Source organism: Triturus cristatus, chromosome 7, assembly GCF_964204655.1.
Source record: "Triturus cristatus chromosome 7, aTriCri1.1, whole genome shotgun sequence".
In the NCBI taxonomy this organism is placed as follows: Eukaryota; Metazoa; Chordata; class Amphibia; order Caudata; family Salamandridae; genus Triturus; species Triturus cristatus.
Genome location: NC_140590.1, coordinates 999,930,978 through 999,958,949, shown reverse-complemented (window position 1 = coordinate 999,958,949; position 27,972 = coordinate 999,930,978). Strand labels below are relative to the sequence as shown.

Here is a 27,972-nt window from a genome sequence, read left to right as displayed (position 1 = left end):
AGCGCATGGCGGACCCTTTTGAGGACTTTACCCTCTATCCATTCCCCATTCTTGGCTATTAGTCCATAACAGTGTACTTTGTTAAGAATAAGTTTTTATATCCCAGGTTCTCTTTAAATTTTTTGATGCCTGATGTATTTTATCTGCAATATTTCAATGTAATTGTATGGTCTCAATTTTATGCCACCCTGGTCACTTGACGCGCCGCTATTGTGTTTTGTTTCGTACACTGTATGTCCCTTTCTAGTATTTTAAATATTCTGTACATTTGAATCATCATAAATTTTAACGTCTTTACAGCCATGTGCAATATTTTTATGGTCTTTTGTTCGCAAGACCGAATAAAGATTTTGATGATGATGATTGATATTGTGGCTTATGAACTGCTTGATAGCGATCAATAAGAAATTATTTTTACCAGTCTAATGAAGTACCTTGTATGCCACAGTTTGCCAAATGAGCCAATAGAATTGAATGGTTCATGGTGTCGTAAACAGCTGCAAATTAAATAGAATTAGCATTGAACTTCCTACTTGGTCCTAACTTATTCTAAGTTTGTCGATTCAGGGTGCTCTACATGAGCTCGTTTTGAGGATCTATGGAAAGTGGGTTTACTTTCTTTAACTTTTGTAACTCGCAGGGTGCGGTAAAAGGATTTTAGAACACGAGGCCATTCCTTGTCAAGGGCATACTTGATTTATCTCATTTTTGAATATACTAGTTCCTAAATGGTGTCTCGCACAATAGGGCTCTGGCGGACAGACACTCTTTTAATGTCAAACACTAAATGATGCACCTATTAGGAAAATATTTTGAGCAAGGCTTGTGAACAGTAAGGAAAGAGAAAAGGAAAGAATGTCAAAACAAACAAAAAATACCATTGCTTGTGATGGTTTGAAACAGCAAGCTTTTGCTTCTTTTCTCCACTTTTAAAATGTGATTAAAGAATATTTGTACGATGCTTTTGTAATTTTTAAGAATGTGCATTATTACTACTCAGAGACTAATTACTCTACTAGTATGCTCAGCGCAATAAATACAAATACTACTAACGTCATACTAGGCTTCTGCTTCTGACAGCTGTATATGGCCAAGATAGAAATGGCTCGCGCAGTAATTTTGCATTCTGGGATTCGTAGTTTCAATTTTAGCGTGGCTACACATTTCCGGAATACAAAGTAAAAAAAATATTTTAAAAAATATATATATTGACGATTTACTAACACATAGACACGAGGAACTTGACAACTCCAAGGAGATACATTTTAGAAGCATTACAGCAGAATTAAATGAATTTCTAGTCCATTATATTGAAAATAATATCTAAGTTCTGAAATCTAATCTTTGTTTTAATAGCGGTAAGGTATAACTCTAACTGCAATACATATACATATGACGAAAATGTGACACGCAAGCAATATGAACACTTGGTACCTAGGGTGAAGGCCAGCCCAGGGAACCCCGATGCACCAAATGTATGCCTTAAGGTTTCTTACTCATTCTCCAGATGTAAAATACAGCCAAGTATAACCTCGGAAAACATAAACGACCTACTGCGACTCGGGAAATTGAACTTCTACGTCCTACCCCGCACGCAATAGAACGTTATTCACCAATCGTAAGATTTTCGGAGTCAAGCCACCCAACGGTTAGGGCCGCTTATGCGGACGTTGCGCAATGAACCCACCCACCTGTCTTCCATTGGACAAGGCCGAAATTGACAGGCATCCTCTTCCCCCAACATTCTACCTAATTAGGGCTCTTTCTCCCACTTGATCCCTTCCGTAACCGTCGTCTGACCCTCGGCTTCGCGGCATGTACTTGTAATGATAACGCTTCCTTTCTTGGTAGGGGCTTGAGGCTGTCGTGTGATTTTCCTGCCCGACCTCGAAGCTAAAATGAACGCGTTAAAGCAACGAAGGGCCTTCGCCACTAAAAAGAGGACTGGGATAGGCCGGTGCTCGTCTCCCGTGCCCTTGGCACCTCTGCCCCTGAAGAGAGGTGGTCGACCTGCTTTGGTGATTCAAACGGAGACTCGACCGTCAAAAAGTACAAGTCATATTTTTTTTCAATGTCCTTAAATGAGCATACATTTTTAAGGCGAGCATGGTGATACACAGCCCATGTTTTTACATGGCTTCATTTGTAGGGTGTGAGTGAGTTTTCCTCGTTTGGGCCTACATATAAAGAAGTGCATTTATATAAGACATCAATAGTTCACTTTGATTAAAACTGTATCGACCAGTTCCTTTAATTGAAACCACCAGCAGTCGAGCGGATCCAAATTCTTGTTCGGCTCATATTATGATCTATTTTAAAAACGGAAAAAGTGTATTTTTTAAATGCGCGGAAGATTCTCACTTCAGTAGGTATTATTATTTCACTGCAGTAGGCGTTTATAGGAAGTTTTTAAAGAAGAACTTAGAAACATTCCTGCGCCCTCCTGCCCAGACAGTAATGTCATTAGTGAACTAAGGAAAGTCAGTTGCATGTGCAACCTATATGTGGGCTAGATTACTATACATGGAGCAGCACTATATACTGTTAAACGCGAGTTTTCTGTACATCACGAATTCTGAGCTCATGTCTTTCAAAGTATTATATACAATCAGTGGTCGTAGTGGGTGGAAGCATGGGAAATGTGGGCGGAGAATTAGAGGGCGGGATTAACCCGAGGATTGTATCGGCGGCAGGGTCACATTTTGAACACAATTAGGCCCGGGCACCGAAAGAATAATTGGCCGCTTTCGTTTATAATTCTCTTTCATGAAACGTTGCTTAGTATCGGGAGTAATTTTGGGGAAATCTCTGATAAATTAAGCGTTTTAAGGTCGTGGGTTCGGTAGCACTGGCCAGGACTGAACGCACCACTAAACATACCATTATTTCAGTGCAACTCACCCGCACGTCTCCTCACCTGATCTTCAGGCCTATGCGTTTCTCCACTTTGGGTGCCTGAATGTGTTGCTCACCTATTGGTCCCTTAGTCTGTGCTCCCCCCAAAGATCCCTGAATATCGTGTATATCAGGCCATGAGTCAGAGAACCACCTGCATCCATTGTGTCTGGAGGCTTCTGTTCACCTTCAAGGAACCAGGGGTCTTCCTCCTTTGGTTGTCACTCAGGAGCCTCTTTGCAAGTAATGTGTTTGGGGATTGCATACTACTTCGTACTTGATGTCTTTTGTATCGTGGGTAGAGACTTGATCTGAATCTGGAAAAGCTGCAGCAATTCACTCAAATGCCTTTCATTCTCTCTATACCCCTTTATTACTTGCTGTGTGCACATCTCTTGTTCTCCCTATCACCTTTTGCCCCTCTCCTAGTTCTTCCCTTTTCTCTCTAACTCTACTTCTTTTCCTCTCCTTGGTGTCTCTCACTCTACCTATGTGCTTCACTCAGTCTCTCACATTTGCCGGCTCTCTTTTTCTCTGTCTACAAATCCCCCTCTCTCTCCCACTCCCGACTCTCCTGTGGGTTCTTTTATTAGTTATTTGTATATCTCTCAGACCCTTATTCCTCCTGTCATTTTGTATCTCTCCTTTAAGTTTTATTTCATTTCTCTGTCTTGCAAACCTTTCCTTTTTCTCCTGTCTTGCGCTCGCCTGTCAGCCTCTTTCCCATCCCTCTGTCTCCATGAATTTCTATGTACTGTACTTGATTTTATATTCTTATGTGTCCCCCTTTATTGTTTAGCAGCAGGCAGTATCAGAAAGTACCCATGTGCCTGGAGGCAGTGTTTAAAACAAAGGAGAATCCACAGGTGGAAGTTCCTTTGCCATTCCATCCCTTTGATGAAGGAAATTCCACTGGTGGATTGTAGTCTACAATTAGCATTATCTCCTAGAATGCCAGCAACCTCTAAAATAAGTCATAGACGGAGGGAGAGAAGTAGGATAATGCATGTGAGGTAGTAACCATCCATTTTTTTTCTCGTAGATCAAGAAATGTTTGACACCCTCGTCTGCTTTCCTCTCCATCATTCATCATTTCCATTTCCTTCGCCATTCACTTTTTTTGTAGTTTTACATAGTGTACACTCTACCAAAATGAAGTGCTATACATGTACAAATTAGTTTTTTAAGGCACTGGGGAGTGATATGCCCAGAATCACAGAATGTTAATCAGACGCCAAGACTCAAACCTAGCTGTCAAGTTCCAAAGTTGGCAGGTCTGGTCATCACACCACATCCTCTAGCACCACTTTCTTGACTCCCTCTTCTCCACTTTCTATCTTTACCAATTTCTGCCCTAGTCTCCACTGCCTTCCATAACTACTTCTCCCTAATCTCTTCCTCCTCACTCCCACCATCTCTCTGCATCTCTACCACTCGTATCCTCTTTCCTCTACCTTTCCTTACTTCGTCACTTGATTTCCTTTTCCCCTTCCCACATTTTTGTCATTCTTCTCCACTCTGCTGTCTCACTTCTCCTTTTGTCTCTCTCCACATTGCTTTCCTCGCTCATTCCATTTTGTTACTGTCCTGCCATTTCTATTCTCCCTTCCCTTTGTCATTTTGGCCCCAAAGACCGTTTTTCACACATTTATTTTGTGTTGTCAAATAGATTTTTCTTTTTGCTCATTTTGGTTGCTCGCATTATTTTTTATTTTCGTTCAGTGGTGAACCGGAGTCCCTCCCAGATAACAAGGTGGCAGAGGGCTACTGCTGGAAAGGAAAGTTGAACCTTTTAGATGGCTGTCACACTTCATCTTTCACCCTGCACAGTCCACTTTCATTTCACCCCAGGTCAAATTAAAGCTGGTGGTGATGCTCAATAAGATCCCAGCCACTCCCAGTGGCCTCACTGTCACTCTTAGAGACTCAGGATGGAAGGGGACCCATCACGTGCTGTGCCTGCTCAGTTTGTCACATTGACCTTGTCACATTGACCTACTGTACAAGAAGACAATGAGCCATCCATTCCGGTACTTGATTATAACGAGCTCTGATCTTCGCTCTAAGGCTACAGCAGCCTTTAAACTCCAGCGCAGGAAAATGTGATTTTATCTAAGGCTGAAAAATGGCCCACCAGCTACACTTTTCTTAGGTCCCTCGGGCATTGCCCGCCCTGCCAATCCGACATCCCAGTTTTTAGCATTTCTTTGCCGTTTCACTGACCAGTTACTGCTTACTATGTTATTTAATTCAACCAATGGACATCCATGTTTATTTAAGGTTTAATATTACAGGCCTCGAAAAATCCTAAAAATGTTACTAGACCTGCTGGTCTAGTGACTTAAATAATCTACTCAACCTAATTATAATGCACTTGACCCATAAAGTGGTTTCAAATTATGTGATCCTGGGCAAGTATTTTAATTCACTGAGATGCTATTTTCTTCTTTATCCCATATGAGAGCACCTTCAAATATGCGAGTTCAGCATGTCTGCTGTACAGAAAACTCTTGTTTGGTTTAATAGACTATAAAATTTACCACCCCTAGTATCCCGGCCAACCTGCTTTTGCCATATGTTCCTCCATGACATCTCCGCTCCCTGGGGCAACACCTGGTGGTGGTTCCCCGGGCACGGAGGGTCCGTACTGGAGGCCGCTCTTTTTGCAGAAGGGCGGCTCTCCTCTGGAACTCACTGCCTGCTCACATCCGCGGCCTTAACAACTACCTGGAATTCAGGAAGGCCATTAAAACTCACCTTTTTCCTGCACCATAGACCTACTCTCTGCTCCATCCGAACGGGTCAGTTGCTCTGCTGTCAGCGCCGGGACGCCCCTTTGCTGGGGCAGCTGTTGCGCTTTACAAGTTGTGGTAACATAACATTTGTGTCCGAGCCATGCAGTTTCTGTCATCAGCACTTCTCCCTTTTTCCACAAGAGCAGTTCAAACATGAATGGCAAGATATTCTAGTTTGCAAATGTTTTGATATGTTGTTCTAACTACTGCTCAATTACTCCGATTTTACAGAGTTGGTGCTTCTGAGATTTTGGAGAATTTATTAAATTATGACACCAGTGTGTTCTTGTTGCTATTAATTGAGCACCTTTATGCGTGGTCGAATGACCTTTCTTACCTGTTTTTGATACTCCTAATCAGTTATGTCATTTTAGGTGGTGATGGCAGTAAGTATGAATATTTAGCGAAGCAAAATCCAGATTCAGAGGTACTGTAAGATTCTGCTATGGTCACAAAAACAAACTTATTATGAAACTGATTAAAGCACGAGAAGAGGTTTGTGGCATGCTGAAAAGCATTGGCAGAGGTAATGAAAAAATAAAGGTTGTGAATTGTGCCACTTAACCCCTTCGCTGCTGCGGACATTCCGCTGCAGCGCTGGGGGGGGCAGGGGGGCAGCGCGGCGGGCCTGTGCTCATGACGGAGCCGCTCCGTCATGAGCCACAGTTGAGCTGTGCTCATGACGGAACGGTTCCGTCATGACTCCGCCCATTTGCGTTGTCGCCCCGCACAGGCGGGGAAACAGCGCCGCGCAGGCGGAGCGGCCGCCGGCAGGATTGTCATGACGGAACCGTTCCGTCATGAGCACACGACAACCGTGGCTCATGACGGAACGGTTCCGTCATGAGCAGGGAAGGGGTTAAACATTTTAGTGAGTTAAGGCTGGGTTTGGATTTAAGAGTTCTTTAAAGAATTCTACTTGTTAGTTGGAATTATGTCAGCAAGGGATGGAGTAGAAGGCAGCAACAACAATTTTAAAAACCAGGACGTTATTTGCAGGGGCAAGCTTGAGGGAAAGTCCCCACTGATAGGTTGCACCCGTTGTGCGATGATTGTGGTAGTAAGGGTACCTAAGATGACACAGTAGCAGATCCTGTTCTGAAAGTGAAGACCATTGTTTCTTCTATGGCTAGTAAGGTACCTTATTCCAAAATATTTTCCTTAATTCTCATTTCCCTTTTTCTTCTTTAGTAACTTCTGATTTTTCTCTCTTGTTCCTCTGCTTGAGCTTACTGTTCCCTACTCAATTTTGTAGTCATGAGAGACTGACATGTAACTACAACCTGATTGTAATATTGCATTTATAAGCGATTCGTAGAGGTCTCGTAGAGTAAGCACGTGGTACTAGCCTATATCTAGTACAGTAGCTGAGTCTCATGTTGCGTGTGTCACACATGGTCTGTTGGCGATGATTAGAAATTGCTTTATACTGACATAGTAAGGAGTGGAATGGAGTTACGTGTACAACTATGCAGGGAAAGGAACAAGGCTACATAGCCATATGTGTCACACATGATTTAAGTTCAGCTGCAGCACCTGGGCCCTTTGAGAAGCAGTGCCCTACCGATCCCTAGTGAAGGCAATACCTCATATAAGTGAGGGGCATCTAGTTGCGGATTTCTTACCTTTGAATTTCCCAGGCGTCTGACTGGATCCAGAAGATTTTTCTTTGAGCAATACCCCTGTGCGTGGGTAGGTGGCATCGATCGGCTCTGTGTAACGATGTCTGTGCCGTAGTGACGTCCGTGTCACTTATATAGGCACCACCTTGGCGCACTGAGGTCAGTTCTATTTTTTTTCTACGTCAGCAAGCGTGGATCTATGAAGAGAGATACCCTCTGTCACTATTTGACAGGCTTTTGTCGATGTTTTGTTAACCTCTTTTTGGTGTGTAGGCTTTTTTCCCACCATGTCTTAGAAGACTTCTGTTTTCAAACCGTGCAGCGCCTGTCACCATGCCATGTCAGTGACGTACTTATACCTGGTTTGCCCCTGGTGCATGACCACTACTTGAAGTCGTTCTCCGACTGACTTGCCATGGCTTCAAAAGCATTGAGGGAGTGGTCCCTAAACTTGCTTGCGTTCTGGCATCACGTCGTTCCCCTTGGATGTCTCGTTCATGCTCCCAGCCAAGAGGTAGGTCCGGGCACCACTCCAGGAGTCTTAAGTCTTCTCCCACTTGAAGTCATCAAGTAAGTCAATTAAGAAGCATAAAAAAAACATGGGGGGCGTGGCCAGCCAGCCAACATGGCGGACGCGAGTAGCTGAAGCTCCGACCGCTGCCCCCGGATTATCCTGGGATTTCTCCTGTGGGGGCGCAGATTGAGCCCATCGGATGCGGGACTGGTGCGGGGAAGCAGCGGGGAGCCTGTGTAGCCCGGCGGACGGTGATTCGTAAAGCGCCGGTCGGGGCGCTGCGGCCCGGGAGAGCAGCGCGGCCCAGGAGGAGAGGTCGCGCGAAGTGTCCCGCGCGGCAACGGCCGCCGCTGGAGCCCGAGGCCGCACTGGGAGGCAGCTTGGGACGCGCTGCATGTGTGGCCGGTCCTGCCCCTGCGGGCGAGGCGTCCTGGGTGCTGTAGACTAACGAGGACTGGAGGTGCTGACCAGCTGGCGCTGCTGCTGTGTGCTGAGCGAGGCCCGGGCGAAGTGCGGACCCACAAAGGTGGTGCGACGCGAAAGGAGGTGGCCTGGTCTGCGCCCCGAGGGCTTGCTGCGACTTGGAGATCGGCTGGTGGCTGGGTGCAGAGGAGCGGAGGCCCGAGAGAACAGCGTGGCCCAGGGGGGACAACGCGCTTGCTGCCCCGAGTGGTGGTGACTGTCGCCTCCGTCTGAGCTGTGGTGTGGAGCAGCGGGAGGTGAGCTGGGCTCCCGGCCCTATACACGCCCTGTGAGGAACGCGAGCCCTGAAGTGACTGTGTGGGTGCTGGGCTGCTGGCGACTGAGGAGCTTGGGAGACTATATATGCTGGCACCGTGGAGAGAGCTGAGGCCTAGGAGTGCTGCGGGGCCCCATTCACGGTGAGGCGTGGGCAGCGGAGGTCAGACCAGTGTACCCTGGGGGCTAGAGCACATTGCGCGCAGGGCACAGGACAGAACGGGTGGTTGCACCCCTGCTGGGCGACAAGCGGTGACTGGCGTTCCCACCCGGGAGCATCCACCTAGTGCACAGGAACTGGAAGACGGTGCACCTGGAGTGTCCAGAGGGATAGGAGGCTGTGGTGGGGGCTGTTTGCTGCCAAGGCTGGGGATACCGCTATCCTGCAGTCTGATGAAAAAGGGAGCAGGCGCCATTTTAAAGGAGGCGCCATTTTGAGTGAGACTACAACACTCGATGCGAGCGGCGAGTCTGAAAGTGGAGGGCGCGCCCAGTGATAGGGAGTGAGGAGCCAGTGGGCCCTTTGTGAGACTGAGAGTTGGGGACCTGGACGAAGAGGACAGGAGAACGCGGCCCCTGCTGGGACACTGACTGGTTGCACCGCCGCGGATGGACTAACCAGCACTTTAATAGGTGCAGCTTTGAAGTGGTGGCGCTGCACGAAGTTGGGGTGACATAGAGCGGGCGCGCCCATGAATTCAGCGGTCTCCGGCGGGCACCTATCTGGTGTACCTGGTGGGGTCAAGGCGTGCCTGTACTGGTCCCACCGAGCAACATCAGTGAGGGACACAGGAGGTCCTGCCAGGCAGTGCACCAGAGACGCAAGGATAGTGGTGCGTTGCCCCAGGAAAAGGGCGGTATAGTCAGAGAACCCCCCGCTGATTAGGGGAAATTACTGGTGAATTGAACACCCCCCCCCCCCCACCCCGCCCTGGAGCCTGTTGCTGGCACTAGCTGGATGGTTTCTCTTCTCCCCCCACGCTTGAGGTTGGACATTGGGGCCCTGAGGACCGAGCGGAACTCCAGATGCCGCACAAAGAGGGGAGCCAGCGGGATACTCTGTTAGCTGAGAGGCACGGGGGAAACGTTTTCAGCTAGACAGCGTGAGGGGACCCTGACTCGGGGGGGGGCCTGCAACTGGTTGTGCCCTCATAACCTGCGGACAGCTTGTGGATGCCGACTGCTCAACAACTCGCGTTGGGCTGACTGCAGGACAAGTCGCACCAAGGACAGATGCGCACGGGGAGCCTGGACCCCCCACAGGGGCGCCCGAGTGGAGACATGGAGCTGCAAGCGGCGGCCCTCTCGACCAAAATGGACTCTGTGCTTGCGGCAGTGGAGAGGATTGGCACTACCCTGGAGCAGACCAAGGAGTCCCTAGAAACGAGGATCGACAAGGTCACGTCGGATTTCACCCTCCTCCACGCTGATCACCGTAAGCTAGCCGAGAGGGTTGCGGCACAGAGTCAAACGCTTCAAAAGCTTCAGCCCATTACCCAGAGCCACAGCGCGGCACTACAAGATGTGCTGGACCGGGTTCATGCGCTTGAAGACCGGATAGATGATGCGGAAGGGCGCTCCCGACGCAACAATATCCGCGTTGTGGGCCTTCCGGAGGGAGAGGAGGGAAGAAACCCGGAGCAATATGTGGAACGTAGGTTGCGTTATCTTCTGCCCCAGGGGGTGTTATCCCAACAATTTGTCGTGGAAAGAGCGCACAGAGTGCCGGCACAGAAGCCCAGGCCGGGGGCCAGGCCCCGCCCGTTCCTTTTTAAGCTCCTTAATTATCGGGACGGGGACGTGGTCCTGAGCGAAACTCGGAAATCTGGCGAACTGACCGTGGGCAGCAGTCGAGTTATGTTTTTCCCGGACTATACCGCAGCTGTGCAGCGGCGCCGGAGCAACTACATGGCGGTGAAGTGTCAACTTCGGGAGCTGGCGCTGCCTTACTCCCTGCTGTTCCCGGCCTGGCTAAGAGTGGTTGCAAAGGAGGGGACTCGCTTCTTTGACTCCCCGACGGACGTGTGGGACTGGCTGGAAGAGTCGGGACAGTGGAGAGGGACAAGACGTTCGGGTTCAGATGCCGGCAGCCACCCAGAGAGAAGGTCCAGAAGGCGTAGGCGCCGGGAGGCGCACCAATCTGCACGACCGGGCCCAGTAGCACCTAGCCCGGAGAGAATTTGAATGGAACGACAGGAGGTACTTGAGGCGGTGGCGACACTTGGGACACCGCATAGCAGTGATCGCATGGAGGCCCGCACGTACAGTGCTCCGGGAACCAGTGGCGCGTCGTCTCCATCCACAGTGATCTCGGAAGACTTGACCGACTGCTGACCAGATTATGTGATATTATGTCAGTGTGCTAAGTTCGGACAGGGATTACACACGCTAGTTGAAACTTGTTGTTTTCCCCCCCTTTTATGTCAGCACACATGTCATTGAACTGTACTGGGGGGCCCTCAGAGTCTAGCGGGGGTGCATGAGTAACACCGGGAAACAGCCTACTGCGTGGGGGCGCGACGCACACGGCATTAGATGCCACACTAGTCTACACTCGTAGGCCCCTGTCGCTGCAACTCGACCGGACCTGTGCGTTAGTTTACTTCACGACACGCTACTGCACCTCCTGCACTCAGAGGAGATATGGGAGGGGGAATAGTACCAACAAGTCGCTGTTATCGCACAAACCCCACCAGTCACTATACTGGAATAGCTCACCACTGATTGGAGTTTCTGAGGTTTGGACGGATGCCCCATTGGGGATACGCCCTATTTGTTACACTGTTCACAGTAGTTTTATTGTTCACATGGCAGCGCATCAACATGCTCCCCGTGGACCATAGCCCATCCACTCCTCCCCCCCCCCCCCCCCCCCCCCCCTCCTGGTGCGGACACTTCGCCCCAAGCCACGCCTGACTAACCAGATTTACGATGACACACACTAATATTGTGACCTGGAATATACGTGGCATGCACACGCCGTCGAAGCGTTACTCCATCTTTTCCTACCTGCAGCGGCATTCTGTGGGGATTGCCCTCCTACAGGAAACGCACATGACCCGACGGAGCTTGACAGGCTTTGCCGGCATTGGAGAGGGCCAATATAAGGCACCACCTTTTCAGCGCACGCGGGGGGCACACTGATCTGGGTGCGTGCGGGCGTCCCCTTCAATTGTGAGGAGGTGGTGGTGGATCGGGAGGGCATTACACGCTAATGTGGGGGAAACTGAATGGTCAAGAGATGTTGCTGGGATCGTTATATGCACCTAATGTGGATCAGTCGTCCTTTTTAGTGCGGCTGACGCAGCTCCTGCACCCCTATGCTGGGCTCCCCTGGTTGCTAGGAGACTTCAATATGGTGCTGGATGTCCAGTTAGACAGATCTTTTCCCCCCTCCGTGCCACAGTGGCGGAGTCCAACGCGCGGGCGCTTGGGGACTGGCTTGCGCACTGGGCGCTGAAGGACCTGTGGCGCATACTTCACCCGACGGATAGGATCTACTCTTACTACTCAGCAGTACATGATTTGCATGTCCGGTTGGACAGGATAGTGGGCTCCCAATCATTGCTCCCGCTTATTGCGCAGTCAGAATATTTGGGGCGGACGCATTCTGATCATAACCCCCTGTGGTTTCGGATGAGCTGGGAGGCGGACCGCCCGCCGGTGCCCACTTGGCGACTTCAACCAAGCGCGCTGGAGGACTCTGAGTTTTGCTCTTCCCTCGGTACGGCTATCTTAGCATATTTTGACATGAATGAAGGGACGGCGAGCAGCGCATTAGTGGAGTGGGACGCCCACAAAGTGGCCGTCCGGGGGCACTGCTTGGGGGCCACGTGGAACATACGTAGGACGCTTTCGGATTCCCTGGCGCGCTTAGAGGACGAGCTCTTACAGTACGAGGGGGAGGGAGAAGGAGGGGTTAGACATTCGTACAGGTTGGAGGATCTCCGCGCCAAACACGCAGAGCATCTGGAGCCGCTCCGATGTCACAACTATGCGGCGCACATGGCCAGAACGCACGCTCGGGCGGATAGAGCGGACCGCCTATTGGCTTGGTTGATACGACAGGAGGATCGCCGTGCCCCGATAGGAGCAATTCGAAGGGTGGATGGCACGCTGGTATATACGCAGCGCGAAATTCACCGGGCCTTCACTGATCACTATAAGCAATTGCACAAGGCCAAAAGGATTGGTCCCCGGCACCTACTGGGGGGTTTTCTAGCCTCTATCCAACTGCCCACAGCCTCAGAGGAGCATAAGGAAGCACTCAATGAACCTCTCTCCCTGGAGGAAGTTGGGGAGGCGATCCAATCAATGGCATCCGGGAAAACGCCGGGGCCAGACGGTTTGCCTGCGGAGTACTATAAAGCATATCGCGAGTCCCTGGCGCCGTTACTTTACGCGCTCTACAACAAAGCGATGGAGGAAGGATCGCTGCCCCCTTCCATGCTGGAGGCGTTCCTGGTCTCCCTGCCTAAACCAGACAGAGACCACATGGCTTTGGGATCATACAGACCCCTGGCGATGATTAACGTGGATTATAAAATCCTCGCAAAAGTACTGGCGGAACGGTTGGCACTAGTGGTCCCCCACTTAGTACATGCAGACCAGAACGGGTTTGTCCCTGCGAGGTCCACGTGGTTAAATCTTAGGAGGTATTTCAGGGTGGCAACCGAGGCCGTACACGAGTGGCCCAGAGCCGGATGCCTTATCCTAGATCTGGAGAAGGCGTTTGATTGCCGGGAATGGGGTTACCTGTCGGTGGTGCTGTTGCAGTATGGGTTGGACGGGGGGTTCCTCCAGATGGTCGACCTGCTCTACAAGAACCTCACAGTCCGTCTCGGAAGCGGTACCGGTGGGCCGCGGCACTCGGCAGGGGTGCCCCCTGTCCCCGTTGCTGTTTGCGCTGGCGATTGAGCCCCTAGCGGTGGCTATACGGGCGACTCTGGGGGATGGTATACCGCTGGGGGACACAGTTCATCAGGTGTCGCTCTATGCTGACGACCTGTTGGTGTATGTGAAGGACGTGGGGCGCATGCCGGAGCGGTTGGCCCAGCTGCTGCAGACCTTTGCCACTATCTCGGGACTTCGTGTGAATGCGGGTAAATCCGGTCTTTATGCTTTTAGCGCAGGGACTGAGGACCCGGGATACTGCCTTGATGGTACGCCGGTCCAGTGGAAGGAAGGCACCTTCCGATACCTGGGGATACAAATCTACCGTTGCCCGGCTGATTTATTTGATGGGAACCTGGGAAGGGCGGTCACGGCGCTTAAATCGCAAGTGTGCTTTTGGAGTACACTTCCACTGACGACCACGGGTAGGGTGGCGCTCGCCAAAATGGTCATGCTTCCCCGCCTCCTGTACTACTTTGTTAATCTGCCGATCTATATATTCCGACCCACTTCTTTGGCATGCTCAATAGGATGTTGCGGGACTTTGTCTGGGGCACTGCTAGACATAGGTCGGCGCTTGTGAAATTATTCCTGCCAACAGACCGGGGTGGTCTGGCTGCTCCTTATTTCGAACACTACTGTTTGGCCGCTCAACTGCAATGGGTTGCCCGCTGGTTGGCGGATAGGGGCAGGGATGATACAGCCACAACATTGGCGCCTTACTCACTAGAACGAATAACCAGACTTTTCCACCCTCTTGCTGCAGTCACGCGGCCGACGCCGCTCCTCTTGGCTGTGGCATACAAGTGCTACCGAAGGGCCCTATATCTCACCCGCACTGTTGTCCCATACGCGCCGGCCATACCTCTGGAGGGTTCCCCTAGTGGTGGAGGGGTGCTTGTGGCTCCTACGCTCGCGGAATGGTGGGAGGCCGATGTACGTACGCTGGGAGATCTATACCGGGATGGTGAGCTCATACCATACAAGACCCTAGTAGCAGAGGACGGGCTCCCGCCCGGGGGGGGGGTTCTTGGCACACCGCTCCCTGATGGCGAGATTGACTGCCAAATGGGGGGACATGACCACGGAGCCCAGCCAGCATCTAACCATGCAATACGTCATGGGGAAAGGCAGGCACCTGGTTCGCGGCATCGCTAAGGGAACATGCGGCGGTCAGCTTGGGCCCGCTTCGAGGCAAATGGGAACTGGACCTGGGGCGGCCACTAATGGATAAGGAGTGGGAAAGGATACTTAAAGGTCTAGTGCATATCCCCAGGAACATGCGGTTCCGCCATTTCCAGTTATTCATTGTCCACAGGGCCTACCTCACACCAGAGTTGATCAACAGGTATTTCCGTCGCAATGATGCACTGTGCCCTAGGTGTAATAAGCTGGGGGCGGGGTTCTTGCACATGCTGTGGAGCTGTCCTGGGTTGGGTACCTATTGGAGCGTGATCAGTGGGTTGCTGCAGGGTAGTGTGGGTCGTACCATAACCTTTGACTGGCCTGAACACATTTTGCACCACTTTAAAAGGTCTCCTAATGACAAGGTAACGTCCCGATTCTTGGACCTGGGGCTCGTAGTAGCAAAGCGCCTCCTTACGAGGCGGTGGAAGGCACACGACCCGCCGCGCACACGGGAATGGAGCTCCTCATTTCAGGCATGGGCTACGGCAGAGGGGGCTGCCATCCGAAGGGAGGAAACCCTGGGGTTGCGGAAGGAACCTATGGCGGACCGCTGGGAGCAGATGCTCTGTGCGTTACAGCAACTGGAAGGGGAGGGCCACATGGGACATACGGGGGAAGCTGGCAGTGTCCGCGTGGGTGGAGGCATGCCACAGGCTGCTATACTGACGGGATAGTATAGCCCCACTTCCTCTTGCCCAACACTGGTGCGAGTGCAACTACACGAGGGCGGTTATGGCTGAGGAGCATACAAGTGATCCTGGGGGGGCGAGGGGTGGGGACAGAGGTAGAGGGGGAGGGAGATAAGCATGTACAAATAGTTTACACTGCCATTGTTATGGTTTCTTTGCTTTGTAAGTAATTCATCTGTTTCATTACTTGAGCTGAATGATCGGCATAAGACTGCATGAATAACTAAGTGGTTGACACATGGTTTCTCCTGCTAACCCTTAGAGACTGCACCAGAATTGACAAAGGTAGTACAGCTAGCTCCTGAGTGAGCATTCACTGTTTCATTTGCTGCTCAGTTTGAACGCATGTTAAACTAGAGTGGTCACATGCCCGTGTACTGATTAGCAATTTATGCATGCTTGCGAACTTCTGTATGCAATGTATGTTATCACAGTGTGTATACTTAAAAATAATAAAAACCGATTTGATAAAAAAAGAAGCATAACAAAACATAAGTCAAAGTATGCTTTGTCCTCCCCCAGTCGGCCGGGCAACCCTACGGAGGAGCCTTGGCGTTCTGGGCCTTGTTCTGCTAAACCTATGCTTAGGTAGGTTCTGCATTTTCCTGCCTTTCCGGGAGCCCCCCTCAACCCCAGCGTAAAGAATTTTATGATGCCATGTGCCTCATATTTGTGTGGCCTGACCCTACCAGTGCACCTTCGGGCCCGTGGACTCCGAGGGGGCTCCATCACGTTCTGTGCCGGCAGCTCCGGCCCGGCACTGATGTCCCCCTCCCCCGACACTCCTGGATCCAATCCAGCTCCAGTTGTGCCTTGCAACCTTCGCTGTCACTCCCAGCGCTGGCATCGCCCCATTCTGATTCCCAACGACACAGAGCTGGTACCGTGTCGACCGAAACAGATGCCAGCAGAACCTTCAGGTCCAGGGTCATTTCCTGATCCTTATTCTGAAGGGCTAGGAGTGGAAGAAGATTGGGAGGTGTCGCTGGACCCTTTAGAAGATCAGCCTTATCATGACATGGACTGGTGTGAGGAGTTGGGTGAGTCCAGTGGACTGGACACTTCTCCAGATACTGACTTGCTTGCTCACCTTACTGTGGCTACAGAGGAGGGAGCTTTATTTGCTATGGCAGTGCGAAGGGCGACGGAGGTCCTGCAACTTTTGCTCCCTTCGGTGGTGGTCAAGGCTAATAACTTGACTGCGGTCTTGCAGCCAGGTGTCCTCTCTTCCAAACCCTTGCTACCTTTCAATGAGACCCTTACAGATGTCCTACTAGCTACTGGGTCCAAACCCAGCACAGGGGCTCCTGTGAATAGGAAATTCGCCCACCACCATTGCCCTGCCCCGGGCGACCTAAGCTTCTTCTCCCCCCACCCTAAACCAGAGAGCTTGGTGGTCCAAGCCTCTACCTCCCATGGCGCATTCACTTCTGTACCCCCGGACAGGGAATCCAAGAGGCTGTAAAGTTTGGGTAAGAAACTTTTTTCTTCCATCAGTCTTGCAGTTGGTGAACACAGCATGCTTATTGGGCCGGTATTCCCACTCCCTGTGGGAAACGGGTGCGCAAGTGCTGTCACAGGTCCCAGAGGCGTCTCTTGCAATCCTCTCCCAAGCAGTATCAGACGGGAGAGATGCAGCTAAGTTTGACATCCTTTGCGGTCTCGACACAACTGAATCGCTGGGCAGAGCGATTTTATTGACGGTGGCTGTTCGACGCCACTCATGGTTGAGAACATCTGGCTTTTTGGGGGATGTCCAGGCCTCTCTCGACATGCCCTTTGATGGTACCTGTCTCTTCAGAGACAAGGCAGACATGGCTACGGCTAAGTCCTTTGACCACTCCGTGACCACTCATCCCCAGTCTGCCTTTCACCGCTTTCGAGGCTACGGAAGGGACTTTCAGCCGAGCCAGCCCTATCCCAGCCACAGGACCATGCACGTACAGCAACCTCCGCACGGCCAACAGTGCGACTCGTTTTGAGCCTTTGGGTCAGGCAGCCAGAGGTTGGGTCAGTCCACCACCTCCCCTGCAGCCTCAGTCTCCAAACACTCTCAATCTTGCCCTTCATGGGCGTCCAGTTGGTGGCAGGATCCACCATTACCTCCACCACGGACTCAATGTCACATCAGACAGGAGCCTCCAGATAGTCCGAAGAAGCTACTCCCTCTTCAAGACTACCCCTCCCTCTATGCCTCCATCTTATATCTGACAGGGGATCATCTCATTTTACTTCAAGAGGAAGTAATGGCTATCTTTGCCAAGGGAACCATAGAGAGGGTTCCTATGCCAGAAGAGGCTGTGGTTGCTATTCCCGCTACTTTCTGGTACCGTCCTATCCTACATCTATGAACCTTCAACTCCTTCCTCCAAAAGGAAAAGTTCAAGATTCTCACATTTGCTCAGGTCTTGTCTGCCCTGGACCCCGGAGACTGGATGGTAGCATTGGGCTTGCAGGATGCCTATTTCCATATTCCCACCCTGCCTGCTTATCAGTGCTATCTGCGGTTTACAGTAGGCCATGAGCATTTTCAGTTCACCGTGCTCCCCTTTGGTCTTACCAACGCCCCTCGGGTGTTCACCAAGGTGATGGCGGTGGTTGCAGCTCATCTGCACAGATCAAGGATGTCAGCCTCCCCCTATCTCAAGGACAGGCTGTTGAAGGCGGGCTCGCCCCAGGCTGTCATCTCTTACCTCCAGACTACGGCAGACCTGCATTCACTGGGGTTCACTGTCAACATGCTAAAGTCGCACCTGACTCCCTCTTGTATGCTCCTTTTCATTGGAGCTGTTCTGGACACCATGAAGTTTCGGGCCTATCCTCCCGAGTGGGGAGTCCAGAATATTCAGGATATGATACAGATATTTCAGCCTCTGCCCTGGATTTGGGTGAGAATGACTAAGGCTGCTGGGCCTCATGGCCTCCTGCATCCTGCTAGTGACATATGCCAGATGGCAAATGCGGGCTCTGCAGTGGGACCTATACTTTCAGTGGGCATAGCATCAGGGGAATCTTTCCGACATGGTCTAGATCTCGAAGGGAACTGCACAGGGTTTGCAATGGTGGTTCACAAATTGCGATTGGGTCATGGGCAGATCCCTTCCCCAAACAGATCTCGCAGTAGTGACAGATGCATCATTCCTGGGATGGGGCGGCCACCTGGGAGAGGTGGAGATCAGAGGACTCTGGTCTCTGGCGGAATCCGGACTCCACTTCAACCTGCTGGAGCTCCGAGCCATTTGTTTGGCTTTGAAAGTCTTTCTTCCTTTCTTCAAGGCGAAGCTAGTGCAAGTGTTCCCAGAAAACACCACCGGCACGTGGTACTGCAACAAACAGGGCAGGGTGGGGGTCGTAGACCCTTTGTCAAGAGGCACTGCATCTCTGGACTTGGCTGGAACACTAGGGCATATCCCTTGTGGTTCAACACCTGGCAGGTTCACTGAACCCCAGGGTGGACAAACTCAGCCGTCGATGCCTAGCTGATCTAGAATGGTGTCTCCATCCAGAGGTGGCGCAAAATCTCTTTTAATAGTGGGGAGAGCCTTTGTTCGATCTGTTGCCTCTGCCAAGAATACGCTATGTCATTAATTTTTGTTGCTGGAGTTTCCAAGGTGTCTTTTGCTCGTAGTGGCTTTTTGTCTTAAGTGTTGCTCAGGCCTCCTTTACGCCTTCCTGCCCATTCCACTCCTGCCCAGAGTTCTCAAGAAGATCAGGAATGACCGGGCCCAAGTCATCCTTGTGGCCTCGGACTGGTCATGAAGATTCTGGTATCCTGAGCTTCTCCACCTGTGCATCGATCCTCCGATCGAACTGCCCCTTCGGTAGGCTCTTCAGGCGCAGCAGCAGGAGAAGGTCCTGCATCAGAACCTGTCAACTCTACTCCTTCTTGCATGGAGAGTGAGCGGTGGCCCTTGACAGCATTCATCCTTCCTCCCAAAGTCTGTAATATTATTTTGGCAGTGTATTCCTGCCTATGGAACAAGTTTGTATTCTAGTGTACAGAGCAGTCGATTGACCCTCTTTCTGCTTTCCTGTCTGACATTTTACTTTTTGTTCTAACCCTTGTCCAGTATACCTCTGCTCTGGGCACTCTCAATGGGTCCCTTTCAGCCCTGTCTGCCTTTCTGCAGCTGCCAAACCAACCCTCTTTGCTTAAATCTTCCATTGTTTATAGATTTCTCAAAGGAGTGTACATATGTTCCGCCCTCTCCTTTCATCATGCCTCAGTAGGACTTTAATTTGGTTCTCACCTTTCTAATGTGCGCTCCTTTTGACCCTCTGCACAAATGCCCCCTCTGGCTGCTTGCTATCGAAACAGCTTCTTTTTAGTAGCAATCCGATCTGCCAGGAGGGTGAGCGAATTGCAGGCTCTGTCATCCAAGCCTCCTCACCTGACCATCTTCCCAGATAAGTTGGTGCTTCACACTAGGGTCTCTTTCTTACCAAAAGTGGTAACAACTTTCTATGTGGGGCAATCTGTCACCTTGCCCACTTTCTCTGCTCCTCCGCATCTCTCTAAAGAAGAGGAGTGACCCATCTGCCTGGACCCAAAAAGAGTGTTGTCGTTGTACCTTGACCACACTAAAGAGTTCCTGTTGGACAATCAACTCTTTGTGGGGTACGTGGGAGCTAAGAAAGGTCATGCGGTGCAGAAGAGGACTCTTTCAAGATGGGTTGTCCTTTGCATCAAGATTTGCTACACACTGGCAAAAAAGCAATCTCCTAAAGACTTAAGAGCTCATTCTACCAGAGTGAAAGCTGCTACCGCGGCTTTGCAAAGTGGAGTTCCAGTCCAGCACAATCTTCCGGATCCAGTCTGACGCCTGGGAATTGCAAAGTTAAGAAATCTGCGCATAGATCATGTCCCTACCAGATAAGGCGTTACTGAATGCAAGTAACTTGTCCGTTTGGAATCTGAAAGAAGGCTCACAGCACTGGAGTACTAGAGTTAACATAAAGGTATCCTTTGACAATATACAAAAAGACTCCAACCAGGTTAGTAATACAAATTCTAAGGTTATAACGTGTAGGCATCACACATAATTTAAATCTTTAATTCCGTAATTTAACACCAGGACAGTGTAACATTTATTTATTTTCTTTTTAAGGAAAACTGGTTAAACGCACTGGTAAAGTTTTGCCTAATATACTGGAGTACCTTGTTTCGGATGAGAATGGGAACCCATCGATGCAATACAGGTTAGTAAAGATTATTTAAAAGAATGTGCTATAGTGTTGATGGCTTTTAATTGTAAACCAAGTGTAAATGTTGAGGCATCTGGATCTGTTTGTTTGCTGTGCATTTGTATTCCTATGCAGTGGGCACGGCACAGTTGGATGTCTGTAAAGAATGTTTCTTTGAATTGATCCTACCTGACAATGTCTGTTGTAGTACCAAACAAGCTTTGGCTAAGCCAATAGGGCTGGCTTTTAATGGCCTCCCACTGAGTTAGTAACTTAGCCAATGCTGTGTACATGTAGGTGGCCATCTTAGAACTAGGTTACCCTTCCTATAATTGTAATGAAGTATGGCAAAAACCATTGATCTTCGAATGGTCTTGGTATGCTTGTTATTCTTAACTGTTCCAAGATGGCTTACACTGTGTTTTAACGAAAGTATTGGCAAAGCTAGTTGATGGGTTTTCTTAAACATGCTTCTTCTCATACTGGTAGGTTTGTGCTGCTGTGTATGTGGATGAATGAGTTAGTGAATGTAAGAATGATCTTTGAATGAATGGAAGAATGAGAGTAAGTGGATGCATTAAGTGGTGAAGGAAGTGCCAAAAAAAGTAAGTTGATCAATGCAACGAGAGGTAACCTAGTGTCGATGTGTGAGGGCAAGGGCAGTGTGAGGGCAAGGGCTGCATGTGGGGCAATGGCAGTGGGAATTTGCAGTGTGGTAGACTGCTTTTTGTTGCGGAGGTAGTATATATTGGTAAATGTGGCACTGGCCATTGTACATGTAAAAGGGGTAGCTTTTCTTTGTGTTAGAGAGAATATTCTCCTTGTGGAGACAAGTGTGTGTTACAGCATTATCCTTGCATGTGCATAGTGACCATTTATTTTTAAAGATGAGATGCTTTTTACTTAGCCTTAACAAATATAGGTTTTACTGTTTTTAAACATAAATAATTTGTTACCTTTACTATCTAAGATCCTGGTACTTTATTTACTGAGTTGAAATACTGTCAGAGCCTTGCTGCATTCAAAGCCTTGGCCAATAAGTCACTGCAGAGGTCAGCAGCGAACAAATACGCAACACAAAGGCACCCAAAGAAACACTCTAACACACATTAAAAAAAGTGATGCAAACTACTTGCGGAGACGTATGCCAAAGACTCGGAAGAACGCATAAAAAACAAGCACATAAACGCACCCAGAAAGCAGCACAAAGAGATATCGTATTAACGCGCCAGCGCAGCCCCACCAATTATTATGGCCAACCCCAAGCAAGTACATGGACACATAAAACACTAATATAAATATATGCACACTCGTACACAAACCTGCAAGCGACAGACTGTCACAAACAAACAAGACAGTGTCAGGACAGCTGCCCATTCCGTACAAGAGTTTCACACTTTTTTCAGGTTCCAGCTTAGTGGCAAATGCCCTTATTCGCTCTGCAGGGACGACATCAGGCACCGGACAGGGTGAGTGTGTCGATCGCGTACAAAACTTCTGCGAAGCACCACCTGATACAACCTGAATGATAGCAGTCACAACAAATTCAGCGAAGTCCTTCTTCCTCTCTCATAAATGCACACATACAAAACCGATTTAGAGAGAGGAGGAGAGAAAGAAAGAATAGGGCGAAAAAGTAACACCGCTACCGAAAATAGCATTCTGAACAAGGTTCGCTTTGCACAAAATTGCAGCATTTCAGCTGTCACATTACAAAAGGAAGAATATGAGGGGAATAGATGGCGCAGCAGAATATTTCCAGCAGAAGAGTAGCTCAACATGTGCTCCTGCTGCTGATCAGGGAGCACACTTTTAGAAGTGAAAGAGAAATAGTTCAAATTAGGCTGCCATGTGCAATTCTGTCAAAACAGAAAAATAAAATAATATAAATCATTATTTACAAATTCGGCCCTTATTTTTTGCTGCCCTTTGAAAGGCCTTGCAGGCGTGCTAAATATCCTGCGAATATAAAACACATTAAAAGCAAATATCAGCACTCTTTTTTTTACACACACACACACACAACCACACACACACACACACACACACACACACACTCACACACTCACTCACTCCCCTCCCTTTAAAAAAGTAGACCCCGCGAGGGAGAGTGAGTGTAAAACTGGCATAAGCATTTTAGATTTACAGCGGTTAGAAACCAAGGAAACTAAGCAATAACCACATATTATCAAATAAAACATTGCAAGAAAAAGAAGACCACATTAAAGAAAAGGTAAAACAAACAGAAGACAGATTACACGAAGACACATAGTGTGTGTGAGGAATAAACAGAAAACATTACGAAAAACTGAGATGCCACATTCAAGTAGGTTCTCGAGTAATAGCATATTTTGTGGCATTACAAAAACAACTTAATGAGGCTGACTCAAAACAATTTGATATTTTTATGAAATACAGTTTTTTTTTTATTTTTTGACTTTTTACAAAAACTTGATAGCAAGCCTCACTGACCTGACGTGAGAAGTCATGATTTTGGAATCGCAGAAGGCCTACCATAGTATTCTAAAAGAGTGAAACTGAATACCATTAAAAAGGCTAACATCATGAGCTACTATCAAAATGCTACAATACATTACAATCTGTCATTTAAAATGCCGACAAAAACACGTGTAGTGTGAGGTGCTATATAAAAACAATTCATAATTAATGTTAAAGCTTTTTCTTCCGAACTTTTAACTACCAGTGAAAGTAAAAAATTGCACCTAGGTAATAAATGCGCCTTGCCAAACATGCTGTACCAGGAAAAATGTTAAGGGATCGGTTCTCAGCCCCTGCCTAAAATTGCACATTTAAATTCTTTATTTGAGGCTGCTTGAAAAGGAAATAAAGAAGCAACTGTTAGTTATCAATACAGTTGAAAGGTAATTTATTCTATACTGACTATTAATAGTGAGTCATAGTTAACGGCATGTTTTGCAACTGATTGCAGAGTTTGGTCAGTGGTTCTTTGTAAGTGTGTGCAGTCTCCACCCTAAAAATATAGAAACTGTAACAGACCCACAATAACCAGCTCATAGATTTGTCTTCAGTGACGGTTCTTAAATGACTTCTGCCTTTAGAAACGTAAATAAGTATGTTTTTCTTGGGGGAGGAGGGTGTTAAAAATGAAAACATTCAAGAGAAGGTTAAGTCAGAATGATACGGGCTATACAACTGCACTGACACCCATACAGAGCTGTCCTGTAAACACTGCAACTGACCGATAGGTTAACATTTTACAAACCAGCGAGGCGGACGCTCCCGCCTGTACTAGTGAAACCTCACATCTCTTAGGAAATAAAACAAGAGTGCAGATGAAATCAGCACAGCCTGAGCATGGAAAGAAGAGAAGCAAACAGAGCATGCTCACCCTGTGTCCGACTTCCTGAATCCTGTCCGAAAGCACTTGAGATGCCACTCTCCGGTGTCCTTCAAAATAAAGGAAAATGTTAAAACCATTGCTAGTTTTCATTCTTTCCTATTGAAATGTAGCCCAGAAAGTAAAAGGCATCGCAAGGTGCTCTAAAAAGAGCTGCCTACCGAGACACCACATGGAGGAGGCATTTACTGAAGAAATAGCAGGGGAAAACAAGCATTTGTAATGCAATCGGTCTTTCTTTTGGGACCTTATATGTATTTAGCTATGCAGCACATTAGCCGGGGTGCTGAAACATCTACTGTTCTTTAACATGGAGGGAAAGTATGCACAAAACTTCGTGACACGCCAGGCATGGGAACACATGGAGATAAATATTGCCTTTTACCTGGAAATGGTATAGTCCAAAGATCTGTTTTTAATATAAAAGCAGGGCCTTCGGTGGTCATATCACTGAAAATACAAGATTTGAAACAAATAATGTCTACGGGTGCTTATGGAAGACAATTTCTATGGACTAGAATCTAGAGAATGCTTAAGTGATTCAGGTATTTTACTGACCTCTGCTGGTCGTTTTCTATCAAGACAGTTAAATAGAGGCAGTTGAACAAAAAAAAGTCCCTAAGCAGAAGCAGACAAGTCCTAAGGCTGATCTCCAGAGCCCACAAAGTACATACACATACAAGTATATACTAAAGTATATATACTAAAGTATATACAAGAGGTCTCGAATGCTCAACCTTAAAAGGGCAGTGCATGGCACACACATGCTGCAAACATGTTAAGTAAATAAAGGAGAGCACACATTTAAATCAAAGGGGAGAGTGACCATGAGCCCTGCAACTGAATCCCACTTTTTTTTTTTAGGCAGATGTGCCCCTTTGCATAGGCAAAATGTTGTCACTCACAGTAAAGAGTGCCAGTGACTGAAGTGAACTGACCCCTAGGCCTATGCGAAGTGCTTTGGAGTATGGAAGAAAAATGTGAATGACACTTCACCAGACCAATGAATAAAGCCTATAGACAAAAAAACCATGTATGTATGTATGTGTTCATATAGTTCTTACAAAAACAATAGTCTGGCAAGACACTAAAGCTGTTTAAAAGGCCAGGCCTAAAAATTATGCTCTTGCCAACCACGCTCTCTGAACATAGTATGGGGTGGAAAATCAATCAATCAATAATTAATAAAGAGCACATCTACTAGATTCCTGGCGCACAGACAATATACACAATTATCACACAAATTAATTACTGAAAAGCTGTTTGAAACATCCAGGATTTGAGGATGCACCTGAAGCGATTTTTGTCACTCAGCGACCGCAAATCCAGAGAGAGAGCATTCCAGGCCTGAGCCGGTAGATAGGAGAAGGACATATTAGCCCATCTTTTCCTCCTTATTCTTGGTACTAGGGCCAGGCCTGCACCAGAAGAGTGCAGAGTTCTATCTGAGTGATAATGGGAGATCTTTGCTGAGAGATACATAGGGCAAATCTAATAAGAAAGCTTGATGGGCTAACGTTAGTTTTATACTGAATTCTCTACTTGATAGGCAACCAGTGAAGTTCCTTTAGATAAGGGCGAATATGTTTGCCTAGGGACTTTTAACAGTAGCCTTGCAGCCGCATTTTGGACCAGCTGTAACGTCCTCAGCAAGTAGGCTGGAAGTCCCAGATAGAGAGCATTGGCATAATCAAGACTGCCAGCTGCTTCACTCCGTACTTTGCCGAGACGCGGTCCGTGGAGGCAGGACGCGGGACCCGGCCATGATCTCTGCGATAAGTTCCCCAAGCGGCAGCCAATTCGCTGGTTGCCCAACAGATCCACGAGCAACATCATTCGGATCCGTACGAGGCGTCTGGCGGGAGGAGGTGAGGGCTGCACTGGGAGTACAGGTGAGGCTCAAACGCAGGTTTCTCCGGCCGGGCGCTGTTTCGGCTGGCATTAGGCCAGTGCAGCTTGCTTTTGCAGGGAGGCCCGCTTACCATTCTCCCCACTCCTTCCCAGTTTTGGCTTGTTTGGTGCTTGCATTTTTTCATCTCTTCACCTTTGGCTTGTTTGGTGCCATCCTGCACCACCTGATCTTTTTACTTGTTTAGACAAGCTGGTCATTTTGGCGTCCCTGATGTGGTCTAGTAATACATAGCAGAAAAGAAAGGAAAAACATCATAAGTGTTTGTTTGAACATTGACGTTCATTGTGGCTGCTGTGAAGGACATAGTGTAGACATATTTTTCTAAATCTACCAACTGAGCATTTACGTCTAGATACAAGAGCGGCCCGGTTGTTGGAAGTTCTGGTTGTATGTCCCCTATGTAAAGGTGCATTATTGAAAAGTACAGATTGATTTTTCTTCCCCAGTGGTTGCACCTCTCCCCTGCTCCATCCTTTCTCTGGCTGCTTTCCTGGGGTAGTGACAATCACAAGGGGGTAGGAGGTGTATTTATGGCACTGATCAAGTTGGCTGGTAGTCTGCGGGCAGTTAGATTTATCCAGTATTGGGGTATCTTTCATAGATTCACATGCCTGAATCATTCCCCGTCGCCGAGGCGGGAGTCCCACGGTAAAATACAAAAGCAGTGCCTAAGTAAATAATAGTAGTAGGCTAAAAAAGAGCAAGAGGCCTAAAACTTAGTAGCCTATCTACGTCATTATACGAAAATAACTAAAAAACTGTTCTAGCCAATCGGGTACCAGCACCCTCTAGAACCCTCACAGCAGAGACAGTTCTCCTTAGATTTTCACCGCACGTCGTGTGGAAGGGAGTCTCCCTGAGTGCCTACTCAGTTTCTTTACATTTTCTTCAGAATGTCTGACAAGAAGGCTCTATTTAGACCCTGCAGGACCTGTGATAAGAGGGTCCATGTGGACGACCAACATGAAGACTGTATATACTGTCTACATCCTAAGCATGTTGCTAAGGATTGTAGAATTTGCCAGACTTTCCCTGCTAAGACTTTGAGGGACAGGGAGGCAAGGTTGAGGAAGATGACAGGGTCTCGATATCTAGCAAAAGGGCTAGATCGCTTGATAGTTATTCCAGTGAAGGGAGAAAGCATCACATGGCCTCTCATGAAACCTCTGACCATTCGCAGAGGTCTCAAATATTATTCTCTGGGTCATCGCTGTCTTCACACTCTGAGGTATCCAAAAGGCCTTTAGCGTCTAGAACCATGAGTAAAGTCCAGGTTAAGACTCTAACACTGGTATCTTCACATACGGTTTCTGTGACTTCTGCTGCTCCTCTGTCGACGGTTACAGTCTCCACTACGTCTATTTCTTCACCTATTGTGTCTTCTAAGATTTCAACTATCTCTAAACAGCCTGTTTTAAAGCACTCGTAGACGAAAAGTTCATTTTCTATGTCTCCGTCGACGACCGCGTTGACGTTGAGCTCGACGACGAAAGTCCCATCGATGACGATGGCGTCGCCGATCAAGATTCTATCGACGACTAGCTCGTCGACGGTGAAGAGTTTATCGAAGAAGACCCCGTCAACGACGAAGAGCCCGTCGACGACGTCGATCCCGTCGACGACGAAGAGCCCATCGACGACGAAGAGCCCATCGACGACCGAGTAGGCGACGACCGAGTCGGCGACCAGCCCGTCGACGAAGTATACATCGACGACGGAGAGCCCGTCGACGACGGAGAGCCCGTCGACGACGGAGAGCCCGTCGACGACGAAGAGCCCATCGACGACGAAGAGCCCATCGACGACCGAGTAGGCGACGACCGAGTCGGCGACCAGCCCGTCGACGAAGTATACATCGACGACCATTCCGTCGACGACGAAGAGCCCGTCGACGAGAAGTTTACTAAAGGCGGTTCCACCAGTTTCTCAGACTACGCCTATCTCTTACACTCATTTTCAATTAAAGACTTTTCATAAGCAAGATTACAGCAACATATCTTCTTTACTGCCATCTCATATCCTAGAATCTTATGCAGAGGATGAGGACTTTGATGAAGAAGATGATGAGGGTCCTTTCGGTATAGCTCGGCACCCCTTGGAACTTCATATAAAATGCGAAAACGAAGATGAAGAAGAGGATTACCAGGAGCATGTTTACCAGGA

General features: G+C 48.6%; 1 protein-coding gene across 6 annotated transcripts in view; it reads left to right on the top strand.

Annotated features, from left to right (window-relative positions):
• Positions 1-1,795: 1,795 nt before the first annotated feature.
• Positions 1,796-27,972, top strand: part of MEIKIN (meiotic kinetochore factor) — a 446,824-nt gene continuing 420,647 nt past the window's right edge. For all 6 annotated transcript variants that reach the window (XM_085614472.1, XM_085614470.1, XM_085614469.1 and 3 more), the window contains exons 1-2: positions 1,796-2,049; positions 20,443-20,533. In XM_085614472.1, coding sequence (XP_085470598.1) covers positions 1,899-2,049; positions 20,443-20,533 — 242 coding nt within the window. In that variant the 5' untranslated portion in view covers positions 1,796-1,898. The remainder of the gene's footprint in view (positions 2,050-20,442; positions 20,534-27,972) is intronic.